At 33.5% G+C, this 15,593-nt stretch overlaps 1 protein-coding gene and 1 long non-coding RNA gene across 2 annotated transcripts; both read right to left on the bottom strand.

The window, feature by feature from the left end:
- Positions 1–7,778: 7,778 nt before the first annotated feature.
- On the bottom strand, positions 7,779–13,187 carry LOC131947943 (uncharacterized). The gene is made up of 2 exons (XM_059309355.1): positions 13,148–13,187; positions 7,779–9,515 (listed from the first exon to the last, which is right to left on the bottom strand). The coding sequence occupies exons 1-2, from the start codon at positions 13,167–13,169 to the stop codon at positions 8,953–8,955; spliced, it is 585 nt and encodes a 194-aa protein (XP_059165338.1). The 5' UTR covers positions 13,170–13,187; the 3' UTR covers positions 7,779–8,952.
- Positions 13,188–13,321: 134 nt separating this feature from the next.
- Positions 13,322–14,525, bottom strand: LOC131947946 (uncharacterized). Its single transcript, XR_009387942.1, has 3 exons — positions 14,367–14,525; positions 13,825–13,938; positions 13,322–13,361 (listed from the first exon to the last, which is right to left on the bottom strand). It is a non-coding gene; the product is annotated as an uncharacterized LOC131947946 (long non-coding RNA).
- Between the last annotated feature and the right edge of the window lie 1,068 nt (positions 14,526–15,593).

The following is a 15,593-nucleotide window of genomic DNA, read 5'->3' as shown; positions in this document are numbered from 1 at the left end:
TCATAATAGTGCGCAATATTATTAGTACTTTAAAAATTTACATTAGTTTTTTGAGAAATCGAAAATAGCGTAAATTACTACTTCCGGTCAACGGAAATTACTCAAAATTTAATAGAAGGTAGATAATTAGATCTTTTACTTACATGTGAAATTTTATTTATCTATCTGAAACAGTACTCAAGTTATAGGCTTTTGAAAAATTCAAAGTAAAAAAACTACCACTTCCGGTTATTGGAAATGGCTCAAAAATTGATACGGATCTACAATTTTGATAAAATACTTATATATGAATATTCATTAACCTAGCTGTAACAGTACTCAAGTTATCGTGTTTACAGACACACAGACATACACACACACATACACACAGACATACGGACAAGATTGCAAAATTATGTTTTTCCGTATCAGTGAGGTGTAAAACGTCGAGATTTCCAAAAATCTCGATTTTTTTTGCACGATTACAAGACTTTCTCTATACTCCGTATATACGAGAAAGTAAAAAGTGCCTCAAATTCTAGCCGAATTTAATATTTTTAATTGGTGTAAAGCATTTTAAAACCTGACTATTAATAAATTATGTAATTACAACTAAATTTAACATCCATTATATTTATAGAAGAAAGATATCTTTATTCCTTTGTGTGCCTTTTTGGATTCGACAAGAAGGTAATTATTTTTTTTACCTCTTTAAACTATGTTGAATGTTACAAGGTAAACATTTTCTTTTTACTGCGTATTAACTACTTCCGGTCAACGGAAATTACTCAAAACTTGAGTATTAATATTAACGTTAATTACACAACCGTGGGTCACGCTTACAATATGATAGCAAATTACTAAACATTTGTGGTTTAATTATTAACAGATTATACAACAAAACTCTCATTCTTTAAAACTGATTTGTTATCTCGTAAATTTTAAAAAAAGACACTGAATACTTTGCAGCGTTTGGTCGACTGCTGGGTGTACTGTCCTAGGAACGAACGCAACTCACACGAACTGTAGTTGCAATCACCTGACCGTGTTTGCTGTACTGATCAGGGGGCGCAGAACGTCGGTAAAATAAAAATAGTTCACATTTTAACATTTTATATTAGTTTTTCTCATTTATTATAGAAATTTTTAAATTGTAAAATGAATATATATATATATATATATATATATATATATATATATATATATATATATATATATATATATATATGTGTGTGTGTGTGTGTGTGTTTGTGTAATGACCGTTTTGTCCTATAGAAAAAACGTATATTTTAACAATATTTCAGAGTACCAAGCTAGCCCATGTATCCATTGTGGGCGGAGTGTTCTCTATAATTTGTCTCGCTTTCTCAACATGTGTTTACTGTAAACTATTCAGGTCTGACGATATTTATGTATAAGTAGCATTAACGTAGACAGTATATCTAAAATTTTAACATATTTAGTAATTTGTATCGAGTATTTTGCTTATTTGTTTCGTAAAACTCAATTGTGTATAAATTATTTTTATTTGCAACGAATGCCGAACAAGAATATTAAATATATATAAATATATATATATATATATATATATATATATATATATATATATATATATATATATATATATATATATATATATATATATATATATATATATATATTATATGTTAATTACACAAACTTAAAATAATGAATATCAACGTCTGTTTACAGTACCATCAAAAGCGAGATGTCTATATTGCAGCTCTGTCTTACCTCAAGCCTAGCTATTGGATATATTTTGTTCTTGGCTGGTGTCCATGCAACAGTCAATCAAGTACGTTATCAACCAAATGAATTCGTTTAATTTTTTTTACCGAAATACCCTATGTAAAAATGTATGCAAAGATTAGATGCACGCGTCGTTACAGAAATAGCAGTAATAGGATAGTTTTTCCAACGCCAAGAGTAGGCTATAGGGCTGGTAAGTAGGTCACCAACCAGTTCTACAGCTCAATAAAACATGCATGAACCATAGAATTGGTTGGTGACCTACTTACCAGCCCTATAGGACGATAATCTTTACATCTATGTAAGTAAAACATATATCTTTGGGGATAGTTTTTCCTACGTCAAGAATAGGCTATAGGACTATAATCTGTACCTGTCTGCATTGACATTAAAAACAATCTATCAATACAGCTATTTAATTAAAACATATATTACTAGTATCATTTTTTTTCCAACACCAAGAGTAGACTATAGTGCTATAATCTGTACCCATTTTTACATTGACGCTAAAAAATTATCTGTCAATACAAAGCTATGTATGTAACACATATTTTACTATCGATGTTTTATGTATGATGTTTGTCAGGTTGGCTGTGCTTGCATTGCTGCTGTCCTCCACTACATCTTTCTGACAGTGATGGTTATCATGTTGGCACAAGCTGTCATGTTGTACAGGACAGTCACTGCACCATCATCAAAGATGGTACTCACATATTTACTGTCTGCTGTCTTTGGTAAGTTTATATCTTATTTCACACGTTATTTTCTAAATTTCAATATTAAATATGATACCTTCGACCCATTACGTATTTGTTAACATTATAATATTTAATAAGGTATTTGACATAATTGGTAATTTTTATTGTTGATAATTTTACAACATACAACACAAACGTAATATCTCAGACATTATATTAACATTAAAACTGCCTAACGCCAAAAAAATAATCTAAAATTGTAAATAATTGACATATTTTACTTTATTATGTTTTATTTGCATGTGGTTATAGAAGGAATTAAATATTTGCTTTGTTGTATTGTGTACCACCAATTAATAATTTTTTCATTAAGTCAATAAGTCAACTTCATGTGCTATAAATAAAGTTTACTTTAAAAAAAAACAACATAATCACATGTATTTCGCAGGTGTGCCGTTTGTTATTGTTGTTATATCACTAGCAGCCACCATAACTATAGGATACGGCAACACGGATGTGTAAGTCTATATAGAGTTGTCCAAATGTTGATTTTATTTATGATTTTAAAAGTCCCGGGTATAAAATATATTTTAATTGTCTTTCATTAGCATGATAGTTTAACCTTAATAGGGTCGTTGGGACACCACGACTTATAATTCTACGTCAACCATATTTGTTCTCTGTCTGTCTGATTAGTTTTTAGATGGCCAGCCACGTTAAATTCTTGATGTAATGTATCAAATGATATTTTTGTCTTCCCCTTTTTCAATAAAATGTATATATTGTGTTTGATCGTGTGGTTTGCCCATACCAGCTCAATGTTGTTTTTTTTTTTAAATTATGCTTAGTAGACTTTAAAAGGGAATAAACCGCTCCATTAATAATATCCAGGACTTCTTCATCGGTTATGTGATCTTTGAATAAGATTCCTAGGAGTCTGAATGAAATATCGTTTTATAATGTCCAATGCATGTGGTTCATTTTGCCAGATAATAATTACACGCTTACTGTATTTAATTACAGATCAGTAGTAATAACGAGTAAAGGCGTGTCCATCCGTGTCTATGCCCTCGTTAAACGAATGCTCTATGTACGGTCAACATTGTTTGCATATAATTCATTCAAACAGTTACGCCTACATACATTTTGTGAGTGGTGGCCATACATATTAGACCAGCTTTAATAATATGCCTTTACAACCATACAAAATACAACAACATAAATCTTTCCCAAACGTGAGGTGAACGCAGGTTCTATTAACATGAACTCGGATTTGAACTCGATACTTTTGTGTTAGCTGTCTTGTACTCTACCGCTTGGCCACACCACCTTAATAATAAGACACTGGCATTGAAAAATTATAACCCAGGCCATCAGAATGGAACACCAACCTTTGTATACCATATTATGTATCTATATTCCTCTTAACTAGTATAACCTGATAGATGTGTGTTTGTGTCTTTAGATGTTGGCTGACTAGCTCAAATGGCGCCATCCAAGCTTTTGCTGCTCAGGCGATTCTGGTTACCTTGGTAACGTGTATTATGCTTTGTTTTCTAAGCTTCTACATAGTACTCGATCACCAAATAGAGATAGTTTCTATTATATACTCACACAACGCCACACAACTACACAATCTGTAGATACAGTACAAATATAAATTATGAGTTGATCTAATGTTAACGTATTTATGAATTCAAATACATTTACTGTTTTTTTTTTTTAAACAGGCAACCTTCACAATTACACTGAATGTTATGAGACTTGTAAGAAATTCTCAAGGGATAATGGATGCAGCGCTAGAGATGAAAACAAAGTAATTTAATGTGTATTACATGTTAGATTACAATTATTATATTACGATTCTATATTAACTTAATTAAAATAATTAAAGTAACATTTATCTTATGTCTATTTCATTCAGTTTTAAAATGATGTTAATGAGTTATACACATTTTTATATTAATAGTAATTTTAAATTCTTTTTCTGATATTATCTTAAAACAAGCAATTACATTTTTTTGAAACTTAAAACATTAGTATTTAAGATACTTGAAATACATATACAACACTTCGCAATTCATTAGAATTGTGGTGTATTTATTCATTTTAGACAATTATTTTTCACATCTAAAAAATGAATCTCTGTATATTTACCATACATTTCGTCCACACAGGTCGGATGCTAGACAGGTCCTAGTGCTAACCTCAGTAGTTAGTGTCACTTTCTTGTTTGGAAATCTTGCCATTAGCAACACGACGGCCGTGTTCCAGTACATGTTTGCTCTTTGTAACGCTGCTCAGGGGATTTCAGTTGTTGTCTTGTATTGCTTCATGAACAAGCAGGTATTCCTTCATTATTCTATCACATATTACATTTAAAATAATTGTGCCTAATAAACATGTGTTTAATGAAGCAGAGGTCACCTGTTTCAGAAACATCAGCATGTGAGGGGATGGTGTGGTAAGCACTATGTAAGCACTTTCTTTTCTCTAGCGTGAGTTATTTTGACTCAAGGACGTTCTGCTAACATGATGCCGGATTCGAACTCCAGACATTCTAGCTCTACACCGCTAGGCCACGCCGTCCCTGCCTGATTACTTTCCTTTTAAAAATGTGTTTACTAGCTTATTTTTTAATTCCTCTTTTACAATAACAAACGTCAGCTCCATTTGCGCTACGCTTATCTAAATATGTCGTATTTACTCGATTTTTATATACCAATACACTATTTGCAGTGCAGTTAATATTTTAGTTCAGTTGAAAATAAACAAAGTAACTCACCAAGAAGCATGTTTTTCCTAAACACGTATTGTGTAGTTTAGTGTATCACTCATGTCATTCAAACGTAATGCTGATGTTTGTCAGGTGTGGGGTTGGATGATGTCTTTACCACCCAGACGTTTGACCCCCTCTCTTGTCACTGGTCAGAAGATGGTACGTGAGTCAGAAAACATAATAGTGAGTATGACTCGATAACGTTCATTACTTAATGATATTATGTTTATGACATTAATATTGTGCAGTGTGCTAGATAAGCCCCTCTTGGTTGCTAAGACTTTCTAAACAGAAATAATGGTTGATAAGTTGTTTTTTTTTCCGCCATTGGAACCATAATTTCCTCCAATTAGTGTGAGTTTTGCTCGATAACTTTCATTACTGTAACGATATTATGTTTACAACTTTAATATTGTGCTTGTGCTAGATGCTAGTGCTAGATTAGCCCCCCTTGTTTGCTAAGACTTACTTAAATAATGGTTGATAAGTTGTTTTTTCCGCCATTCTAACCATAATTTCCTCCAAGCATCTCCGTCAACGCCCATCCCTCTCCCCGAAGAAAGTTTACCTCATCCCCAACCCGCAACCTCGAACGAAATGGAATTAAAATAGACATAATATACTTTTACCAGCGCCCACCCCAGAACATTTTAGTCCTACCCCCTCTTCCCCCCACCACCTTCCGAAAATATCAAGTGCCCCCTATCCCGGAAGAAACACTGATTCTAACATAACTAGGTCAGAAATATTGTATTCATCATTTAGTTTGTTATTATACGTTAAGATGTTTCAAGAAATCGCCAATCCAAAACCTCGTTTTCCATCGTGGTAACCTTGTTTATTAGACTGATTAATGTTTGTTATGCTTTAAACACTGGACTTATGGCATTGTGGATGATGAAAGTGAACAAACTTATGCCTTAGATTTAAAACCAAGTATTTAGTTAAATAAAATATAATGTACATTGTAGCAATCGTAGGTCTAAAATGAATGTAAGATAAAATGTCTATACCATTTTCCGTAGTAGCCTATAACGTCGGTGTAATGAATCGAAATTAAATCTCTATATCATTTTCTTTACGTAGTACCAGGTGTATAAACAGATTGTAGATTTTATCCCTCTCACTATGTTTGTATGTAGTACTAGGTCTATAAAGTGAATGTAAATTTCATCTAGCTCTCGTTATATTTTTTTTTACTGTAGTACCACGTCGAGTTCAATAACTCAACTGATAACAAGACTCCAGAAGACATTAAAGGTACTAAAATAATACGCATGTGTTCAATATTTCATATATTAGAACATATAGAAAATGGACTTAGACTCTCAAGATGTACAATACACGTTTAAATACTATTCTAATGTTTATCTTCCATAATATTTCTTTTAGACACTGAAAGCGAAATGAATGTTTGAATTGGCGTCAAAGAAGATTGGATATATTACACACTGAAAACAATGTTTATTTCTATTATACTCATGAGTGTATATTATTTTGATTGTATTAGAATGAAAATATCGCCAATCCCTTTCAAATAATTAATGCAATTTTTTTTTTCTTTAAGTATTTAAGTTGCTTAAATATTGTGTACCATTACTTTCACATTGCCTTGCATGATTTTGTTTTTCAGGTGTGTGTGTGCGTGTGTGTTTGAGAGAGTGAGAGATTGATCTAATATTTGACACACGGGCAGGTCGTAAATGACAATGCAAAATATTTGAATTGTTAATCTAATTAAATAGAGCAGTAGTCATTAGAAATTTTTTTTAAATTACAACAAAGGGAGATGAAAAGATTTTTTAAAAATGCTAGCGATCGTTTGATCAGAGGGCTGTCGAGGAAGAATTCTTCGCTCACGGTTGGTCGATTTCATGTCCAATCGTCTGACATGGGCAGCTCAGAGGCGTATCTGGGGGGGGGGGGTGACATTTAGAGAAAAATGATAATTCCACTTAATTAAGTGATTAATTCGAATGTTATATAGTCTTTTAAGATGTGCAAATCTAAAGTTTTAAGGGAGGGGGGTGCAAATCGAAAGTAAAGTTGAAAGTTTGTCTCCTGGAAGGGTTGCTACACTTCTGGGGGGGGGGAGATACTATTAAGTGCAGCACTGGGTTACACCCGATCTTGCTACGCCACTGGGGTAGCTAAATCTATTTTAGAGATCACAAGCTGCTGGACTGATTTTAACGCAACATAGTTTTACGCGTAGCCCATTTAGTATCTACTTCATTTCGAACAAATGACTAAAAAGTGGAAAAAAATAAGGGAAAATTATTTTATTAAATTCGCAAGTTTAGTTTGGAGTCCCCAGAAAATTAAACATCTTCAGAACAGAGGGTTCGAACTCTTGAATTTTCCTTTTAGCAATTACTAGCTTCACAATCCCGACAATGCCAAACTCCTTTTTTAAAAAAGAAATCAATGTTTCGGCTATTTAATGTAACTTTCTACAAAAATGCGTAGAGCTTAATTATCAAAACACAAAATGAAAACAAAAAATATTTCAAAAGCAGTAGACTTTATTAAATAACAAAGCAGATAGGAAATAAAACAAACATAATATTAAGCTATTTCGTGTCAAGGCAATGCATAGAGAATAAACATTATATTTATATTTCTTTATTACATTGATGATATCTTATAATCATTAATTTTTTGTATGCATTACATTTTATTGTTTTAATGTTTTACCACGCTGTATCGTGTTAACATTTTCCAATCGGTAACGCGTTAAAATTTGATATGTTGTGTTTATGTAGCAACACATCAAATAAACAAAATAGAGTTCCTAATTAAGTAAACACAGCGAGTTTGGTATGACTGTTTTTAAAAATTAGAATCTTATCTTGCAAGCACTAAATAATAAAAGAAATCAAATGTGGTTCCTCACGACAACTTAGGTTAGGAGATGATCGATTGAATTAAGTAATACATTGACTTCTTTGTAATATGTACATTTGTAAAAGCAAGTGTTAAAATTATTAAAAATAAACACTTGTTGCATTTTTTTTAAAATATTGTAATTTAGATACTTTTTTAAATAAAATCACATGTGTGTATCGTAAAAAAAAAAGAATTGTGCTAAACCACTCAATCTTGTCATATCTTAAAATTAGCGTGTTTTAATTACTTTGAGTCGAATTTATCGACAAAAATTGTTTATCCAAATAGCATGCACAATAAAGCGAACAGCATAAAACATATTTTTTCATGTTTGTTTTTTTTTAACTTTATAATCAAGTTTGTGACTCTTGACCAAAACAATTACGTGAGCCAGTTGTGTGTGATAGATTGTTCTCTTGGTTTAGACCCACGTCAGAATGTTCAGATAACGTGTTCATTGAAGGTTTAGACCCATGGCAGAATGTTCACATAACGTGTTCATAGAAGATTTAGACCCATAGCAGAATGTTCAAATAACGTGTTCATAGAAGGTTTAGACCCATGGCAGAATGTCCAGATAACGTGTTCATAGAAGGTTTAGACCCACGTCAGAATGTTCAAATAATGTGTTCATAGAAGGTTTAGACCCCTGGCATAATGTTCAGTTAACGTGTTCATAGAAGGTTTAGACCCATGGCAGAATGTTCAGTTAACGTGTTCATAGAAGGTTTAGAGCCATGGCAAAATGTTCAGATAACATGTTCATAAAAGGTTTAGACCCATGGCAGAATGTTCAGATAACTTGTTCATAGAATATTTAGACCCATGGCAGAATATTCAGATAACGTGTTCATAAAACACTTCCGACGGAGCGCCCACGTTTGGCAGATTAGTGTGTGAGTAAAACAGTTCATCTTTTGGCTTCTCGTAAGGTGTCAAGTAGGTGTATGAGATAAAAGCTACATCCTTGGGTATTAGGTAGCTTTGTGAGTTAAGTACATCATTATTTAGTGCTGCGTATGTGTGTGAGTTAAACACATCATTTGGTGCTAGGTAGGTTTGTGAGTTGAACACGTCATCATTCGGTGCTGTGTAGGTGTGTGAGTTAAACACATCATTTGGTGCTAGGTAGATTTGTGAGTTGAACACATCATTCGGTGCTAGGTAGGTTTGTGAGTTGAACACGTCATCATTCGGTGCTGTGTAGGTGTGTGAGTTAAACACATCATTTGGTGCTAGGTAGGTTTGTGAGTTGAACACGTCATCATTCGGTGATATGTAGGTGTGTGAATTCAACTGTTGAGCGATCTGCGTTGGATGGTTCCGAGTGTTCAACGGTACATCTCTAGGTCTGGGATCATGAGAGGCAGGCTGGTAGAAGTGTTCCTCATCTAGGCTTCCTACAGGGAAGTGTAAGAAATATGTTTTTTTTTTCAATGCACAGACTATACCAAGAATTATGGTCGAATTCAAATCAATAATAACCAGAGTGTGTTGATGATGATCAGTGTGTTTTTATATATAGGCCTATATATATATATATATATATATATATATATATATATATATATATATATATATATATATATATATATATATGTATATATATATGTATATTATATATAAATATATATATATATATATATATATATATATATATATATATATATATATATATATATATATATATATATATATATATATATATATATATATATACTAGCCGTCCCGGCCAGGCCCTGCTCTGGCTTCTGTGAAAAACCTTTCTGTTAAAGACCATTACCTGTGTGTTTAGTAATCATCATAAACCCGGCATTGCACACCCAAACCAAAACCAAAACAACAAAACGCAAACATAACGCTAACACAATTACAAATACAAACGAAAACAAAAACCTAACAACTAACCCAACCACAACCACAAACACCAATACGAACACAAAGAAAAAAACAAACGAAAAAGCAAACGAAAACAAACCAAATCCAAATGCAAAACCAACCACAAACCCAAAGAAAAAAACACAAACGAAAAAACAAACGAAAACAAACCAAATACAAACGCAAAACCAACCACAAACACAAATACAAACGCAAAGAAAATAAAACACAAACGAAAACGAAAAAAGAAAGAACAAAAACGAACCAAATCAAAACGCAACCACTAACGCAAACCCAACCTAAACACAAAGAAAACACTAACGCGAACATAAACGCACAGTGCTCAGAGTCTAGCCCGGGGCGGAATCGCCTGTTTCAGCTTAATAAACGACTATAGTACCCCAACTTATTCAGAGTCTTTTGCACTCACTTTAATGAACGTAGGCGCGAAACCGAACACGGGAGGCCCGGGACCCCAAATAGCACCCTGTCTGGGCGCCAGAGGACGCACCATGACGTCACCGCCTGATTGAACTTAGTAAACGACTATAGTACATAACTTATTCATAGTCTTTTGAACTCACGCGAACGTATATACCATAGCGTACACCGGAAGGCCCGGGGCGCCAAATAGCACCCTGTCGGGCTGCCGGAGGACGCCCGGATTTGATTCACTTAAAGACTATAGTAAACTTTCTTACCCATAGTCTATCGCACTCTTAAAAACAAAACTATGCAGCATAGCGCTCACATGATAGCCCAGGGTGCCAAATCGAACCGTGCAAGGGCGCCGGCGGACGCGCCTGTTTCAATTTAGTGAACAAAAATGATAATACTCCAAGCTTATCCGTAAATGGAAAGAAATAAACATATAGGATTTGTAGGACCTGGCTTATTAAATGTTATTGATTTAAAAAAAAAATATTGAACAGTATGTTCAGTGTATAGAATAAATAAAAGGCAGTGTTAAAAATACCTAACGACATTGCACTTAATCAATCCCCGCTAATTATGTAATTTTTTTTTTCTTTACACCAAAAACAAAGTAATAAAATGTAAATTCTTTCTTCTTAAGAATTTTGTTTATTAAAGGGAAGTAACTGTGCAGTCAATACATTTCCGACACAATTTTAGAAATTTTATAAACGTCGATACACTTTTTAAAAATTTTATGTCGCGTTCATAATTGAAAATTATTCTTCTAAGTAAATAGAATGAAAATTGTTTTTAAAGACTTTCAATGGTAATTTTTTGACTCGTAAATTTAGACTATGAGCACGATAAAAAATCTAACACTTAAATCCATAGAACTGTCAACGACAAACTTTTTTGCCACACGTTACAGAACTGAGCTTTATATATTAGATATATATGTTACGGTCAAAGCCCGAAGTGCGGCAAAAGCGCGGATTGGCCGGCCAATGCGCGCATTGGCCGGCTCTCTTGGCCAAAGCCCGAAGAACTTAGCACCAAGATCGTATTTCGTACATTGGCCGGCCAATGCGCGCACTGGCCGGGACGTACTGGCCAAAGTCCGAAGCGCTTAAACTTGACAGCGTATTGTGTACATTGGCCGGCCGATGCGCGCACTGGCCTGGATGTCCTGGCCAATGTTCTATCTAGACTAAGTTGTAATCGCATTTTCATTATTATGGGTGCGTTTTCATTGAGAGTAACGTATTATATAGCTCTTTTTTGTATATCATTCTATATGCAAGGCGACATGGATCAAAAGGGCCGTCAGACCATGAAACAGACATAGCAGATTGCTGTCAAAAGAAAAAAATGTAAATCCATGTTAGTTTCCATTTATGGGCTCTCGATAAAATAGTTACTGAGGAAGATCTTGAGAACATTGAACAAGAAATGGAGGTTGCCATAAATGCAACGACATCCTCAGCTAACACATCTACTGCCGTGGCGGAACGTCCAGACCAGTTGCGTGACAATAATGTGGCCAACAGATTCTATGTAGTTTGTGAAAAACATTGTAGTGCAGCTCATTCTTTTGGATCCAGTGGCAACGATGTCCATGCTATTTGTTGAATACCCAATGAAGCAGACGAAGGGTACGGAGGGAACATTACCTGCAGATTGTGTCACAACAAACAAGACATCATGGAACACAGATCAGCAGCTCATACTGGCTTGCAAACTCAAGGTGCTAAGATGCTTAAAACATCAAATACAAAATTTAAAGATGGTGAAGTGGGTGACAATGTACGCATCCGTTTTCCAGATGTTGACAGAGGTCACGGTGATCCCCGAAGCGTGATTGCAGTTATCATAAGCGTCGAGGGCGGTTTCTACAAATTAGGAACGGAACAATGTGTTCTAAAACAACTGTATGCTAGAAGTGAGTTTTCAATTCTTCACGAAAAACTGCTCTTATTGTGGTCAGTTGGCACTGAGGAAAAATCACTACGAACCATCGCATCTTCACAATCATTGACTGGGGGCCAAGGCTACACTCGCTGCAATTGCAGAACTAAGTGCACAACAAATAACTGCAAGTGTAAAAATAACACGCTGCTATGTAATTCTAAATGCCATAAAAGTTCAACTTGTTGTAACAAATGATGATATTAATAGATTGAGACTATAGTACAATAAAAAATTTGAATGTTTCTGTCTTTACTTTAATGAATAATCAATAAAGACCTAATTTCATGATCCTTACGGCATAAAAAAAAAAAAAAAATCTGCTCATGATCTTCTAATGCGGTCTTTGGCCGGCCGTCCCTAGCCAGATGATCTTCTAATTAAGACTTTGGCCGGTCCACCATGGCCAGTCCTCGGACTGGCCGGCCAAAGGCCGAAATCAAGCAAAGTTTCGGACTTTGACCGACCTATGGGAGGCAAATTGGCAAATGCTAGGATTGGCCGACTTCGGGCTTTGACCGTAACATATATATATATATATATATATATATATATATATATATATATATATATATATATATATATATATATATATATATATATATATATATATATATATATATATATATATATATATATATATATATATATATATATATATATATATATATATATATACATGTATATGTGTTTGTGCGTGTATTTATTTACAGTTAAATATATTACTCTTTTAAAGAATGCTCTGTATTATATTTAACACAACACATCCTACTTTTATCTAGTAGATCTCTCATGTACCAAGACCAGCCTCGAAGACTGAAAAAAATAAAAAGAAGCATTATGTAGTCGATAATAAAAATACCCAAATATCGACATCTATATTATATTGTATGCATGCACTTAACATATTGGCGTGATGAATGTAGGTAATATATTAAATAGTTACCTAGTTGATGTTGGTTCATTTCGGGTTTTAACAGAACCCCCTAAAATAAGAAATATGAAATCGTGTAAACATATTTTAGTGTTCTCGTTAATTAGTCTTTCAAACACGATGTTTCTACATTATTTTCTTTGGATGGTTGTAATATAGTAAATACAATGCTAGATCACTTAATTTACAATTGTAAAATTGCTCCATGAATAGTAAATTACAAGTCTTGGAGAAAAAAGTTCAATAGTGTCCACACATAACGACGTTATTGGTTATTTAATAATCCTATAGTATGATAGATAAATGTCTATAAAAAATAAAAATAAAGAATACCATTTTTTTCAAAATACAAAGTAGGGCCTATATAGTTCGGTGTCTGTTCAAAGAATTCATTTAAATGAAGTGCATTGTATTTTTATTTTAATTAGCTAAATATATGCAATATTATTAACATTTTAGTAAAAAATTATTTTAATTATTCTATAAATGGTAGTTGTAGCGTGTAGCTAATTTACCTCTATGTTTGTAGACTATGAGAACGGTTGCTGTGAGTACTATCAGGATCGAAGAAGGAACAACACTCATCAGAATAACGTGTTGGACACGGACGTCAGAAAACCTTGTCTCATCTGGTGAAATGGGAAAACTATCATTGCACTGAGATTAGATACGATCGCTAAAATGTTAAGTTTATATACACCTATACAGCCATATATACATACATATATATATATATATATATATATATATATATATATATATATATATATATATACCTGTTAGTATATAAATAAGTGTGTGTATTTTTTTGTGTCTGTGTGTTTGTGCGTATGTGTACGTTTTGAGTGTATGCGTCAATACGTGAGTATGTGAGTTAGTGTGTATTAATTTACGTGTGTGTACCTTTAAGGGTTTGAGTGTGAATGTGTGTGTGTGTGTGAATGGTTGAGAGTGACAGTGTGTGCTCTATAATTTTAAAATACAAGCAGCTAATACAAATGTCCAACACGCTTGAATCAAGGTTACTTTATTTAAAACTTGATATCATCAAACTTACTAGTACTGATGGACTCAAGCGTATGATTGATATAATTATTGTAGTAGTCGTAGTTTGATCCCAGTTTGATGGTGATCGGCCTCAAGTCACGCGTCGTCACATCCATCAACGTGAGCGTTACAGTGTACTCAAATATGGTCCTGTTGTCCCAGTCTAAACAGAATCTGGTCTCACAATGACCCTGTTTATACCACTTCCCCTCGTAAGACACCATCAGTGGGACGCCGACTTTGGGTGTTGGGGTGAAGACACAAAAGATGAATGTAACGTTGTCACCGATGTTTATTTTTTGAGTTTCAGTGTTGGGGCATATGCGTGGAGGGCCTGTGTTGGGAATCGTAAATGAACACATGATAACACTTTAGAGCAAAAATACAATAGGAACAATTATCTTAGATTGTTATCAGTTAAAGAATGTAAATAACGTTGATAATATATCATATAACCACTCGCAATATATATACACATTTAACAGACTAAAAGCCGGTTGAAAGGTATTACCTACATAGTGTTTGGAAAATATATCCAAAGTTAATAATACAAATGTTACGAAATATGTCTAAACGTTGATCTTTCTTCTTCTTCTTCGTTCATAATTTTAGTGTTGGAAGAGAACCCCTCCAACACAATTAAGGATACGTGTCAACTGGTTATGCGCCATTGAGGCCATTGACTCCGATTTCAGCCTGCTTTTCTTTTTGGATTTGCTTCCATAGCCTTTGTCCAACAAAGAACAAACTACAAGGCAGCAGTTTGATTTTGGAGTTGTCTCTCCTAGAAGATTGGCTGTCCCTTGCTATCGAGCCTCATCTGCTCTCATCTAAACGTTGATAATATTAATATTGTTCTGCAAAGGAAAAGCCTATCTACAATCGTAGGTCTATCAGCTTACCGCATTTTTAGTCATATAATTATTGTTGCTTTGTTATGAGTAGAATAATAATTAATTCCATTATTTTTCATATAATCAGTTAATGCTTACTATTACAGGAGTTTGTTTTGATTTTTATTACATTGTATAATGTTTAGTAATAATAATAAATAGAAAAAAAATATTAATAAATATAGCAAGGTATGTATTTATTATTAGTCCCGTGTCTATCCAATTGTAATTAATACATGAAATGAATTAGGAAAATAAAATGCGAGTATTCAGATGGCCGTACAATCTCTTAATATTCCGACGTTGCAGAAACAGATACACTCTACAAATAAACTCTACTGTGT

Source organism: Physella acuta, unplaced genomic scaffold (assembly GCF_028476545.2).
Source record: "Physella acuta isolate Inbredline_101_S28 unplaced genomic scaffold, ASM2847654v3 ptg000616l, whole genome shotgun sequence".
In the NCBI taxonomy this organism is placed as follows: Eukaryota; Metazoa; Mollusca; class Gastropoda; family Physidae; genus Physella; species Physella acuta.
The sequence above is the reverse complement of the archived record's forward strand: the minus strand, read 5'-3'. Positions and strand labels throughout refer to the sequence as shown.

What these genes read in the sequence shown, in the direction of transcription:
- LOC131947943 (XM_059309355.1), bottom strand. Translation starts at nt 13,169, where the DNA reads ATGAGAGATCTACTAGATAAAA. An exon ending in GAGAGATCTACTAGATAAAA is followed by an intron (nt 9,516 to 13,147) that starts GTAGGATGTGTT and finishes ACTTCCCTGTAG; the next exon opens with GAAGCCTAGATGAGGAACAC.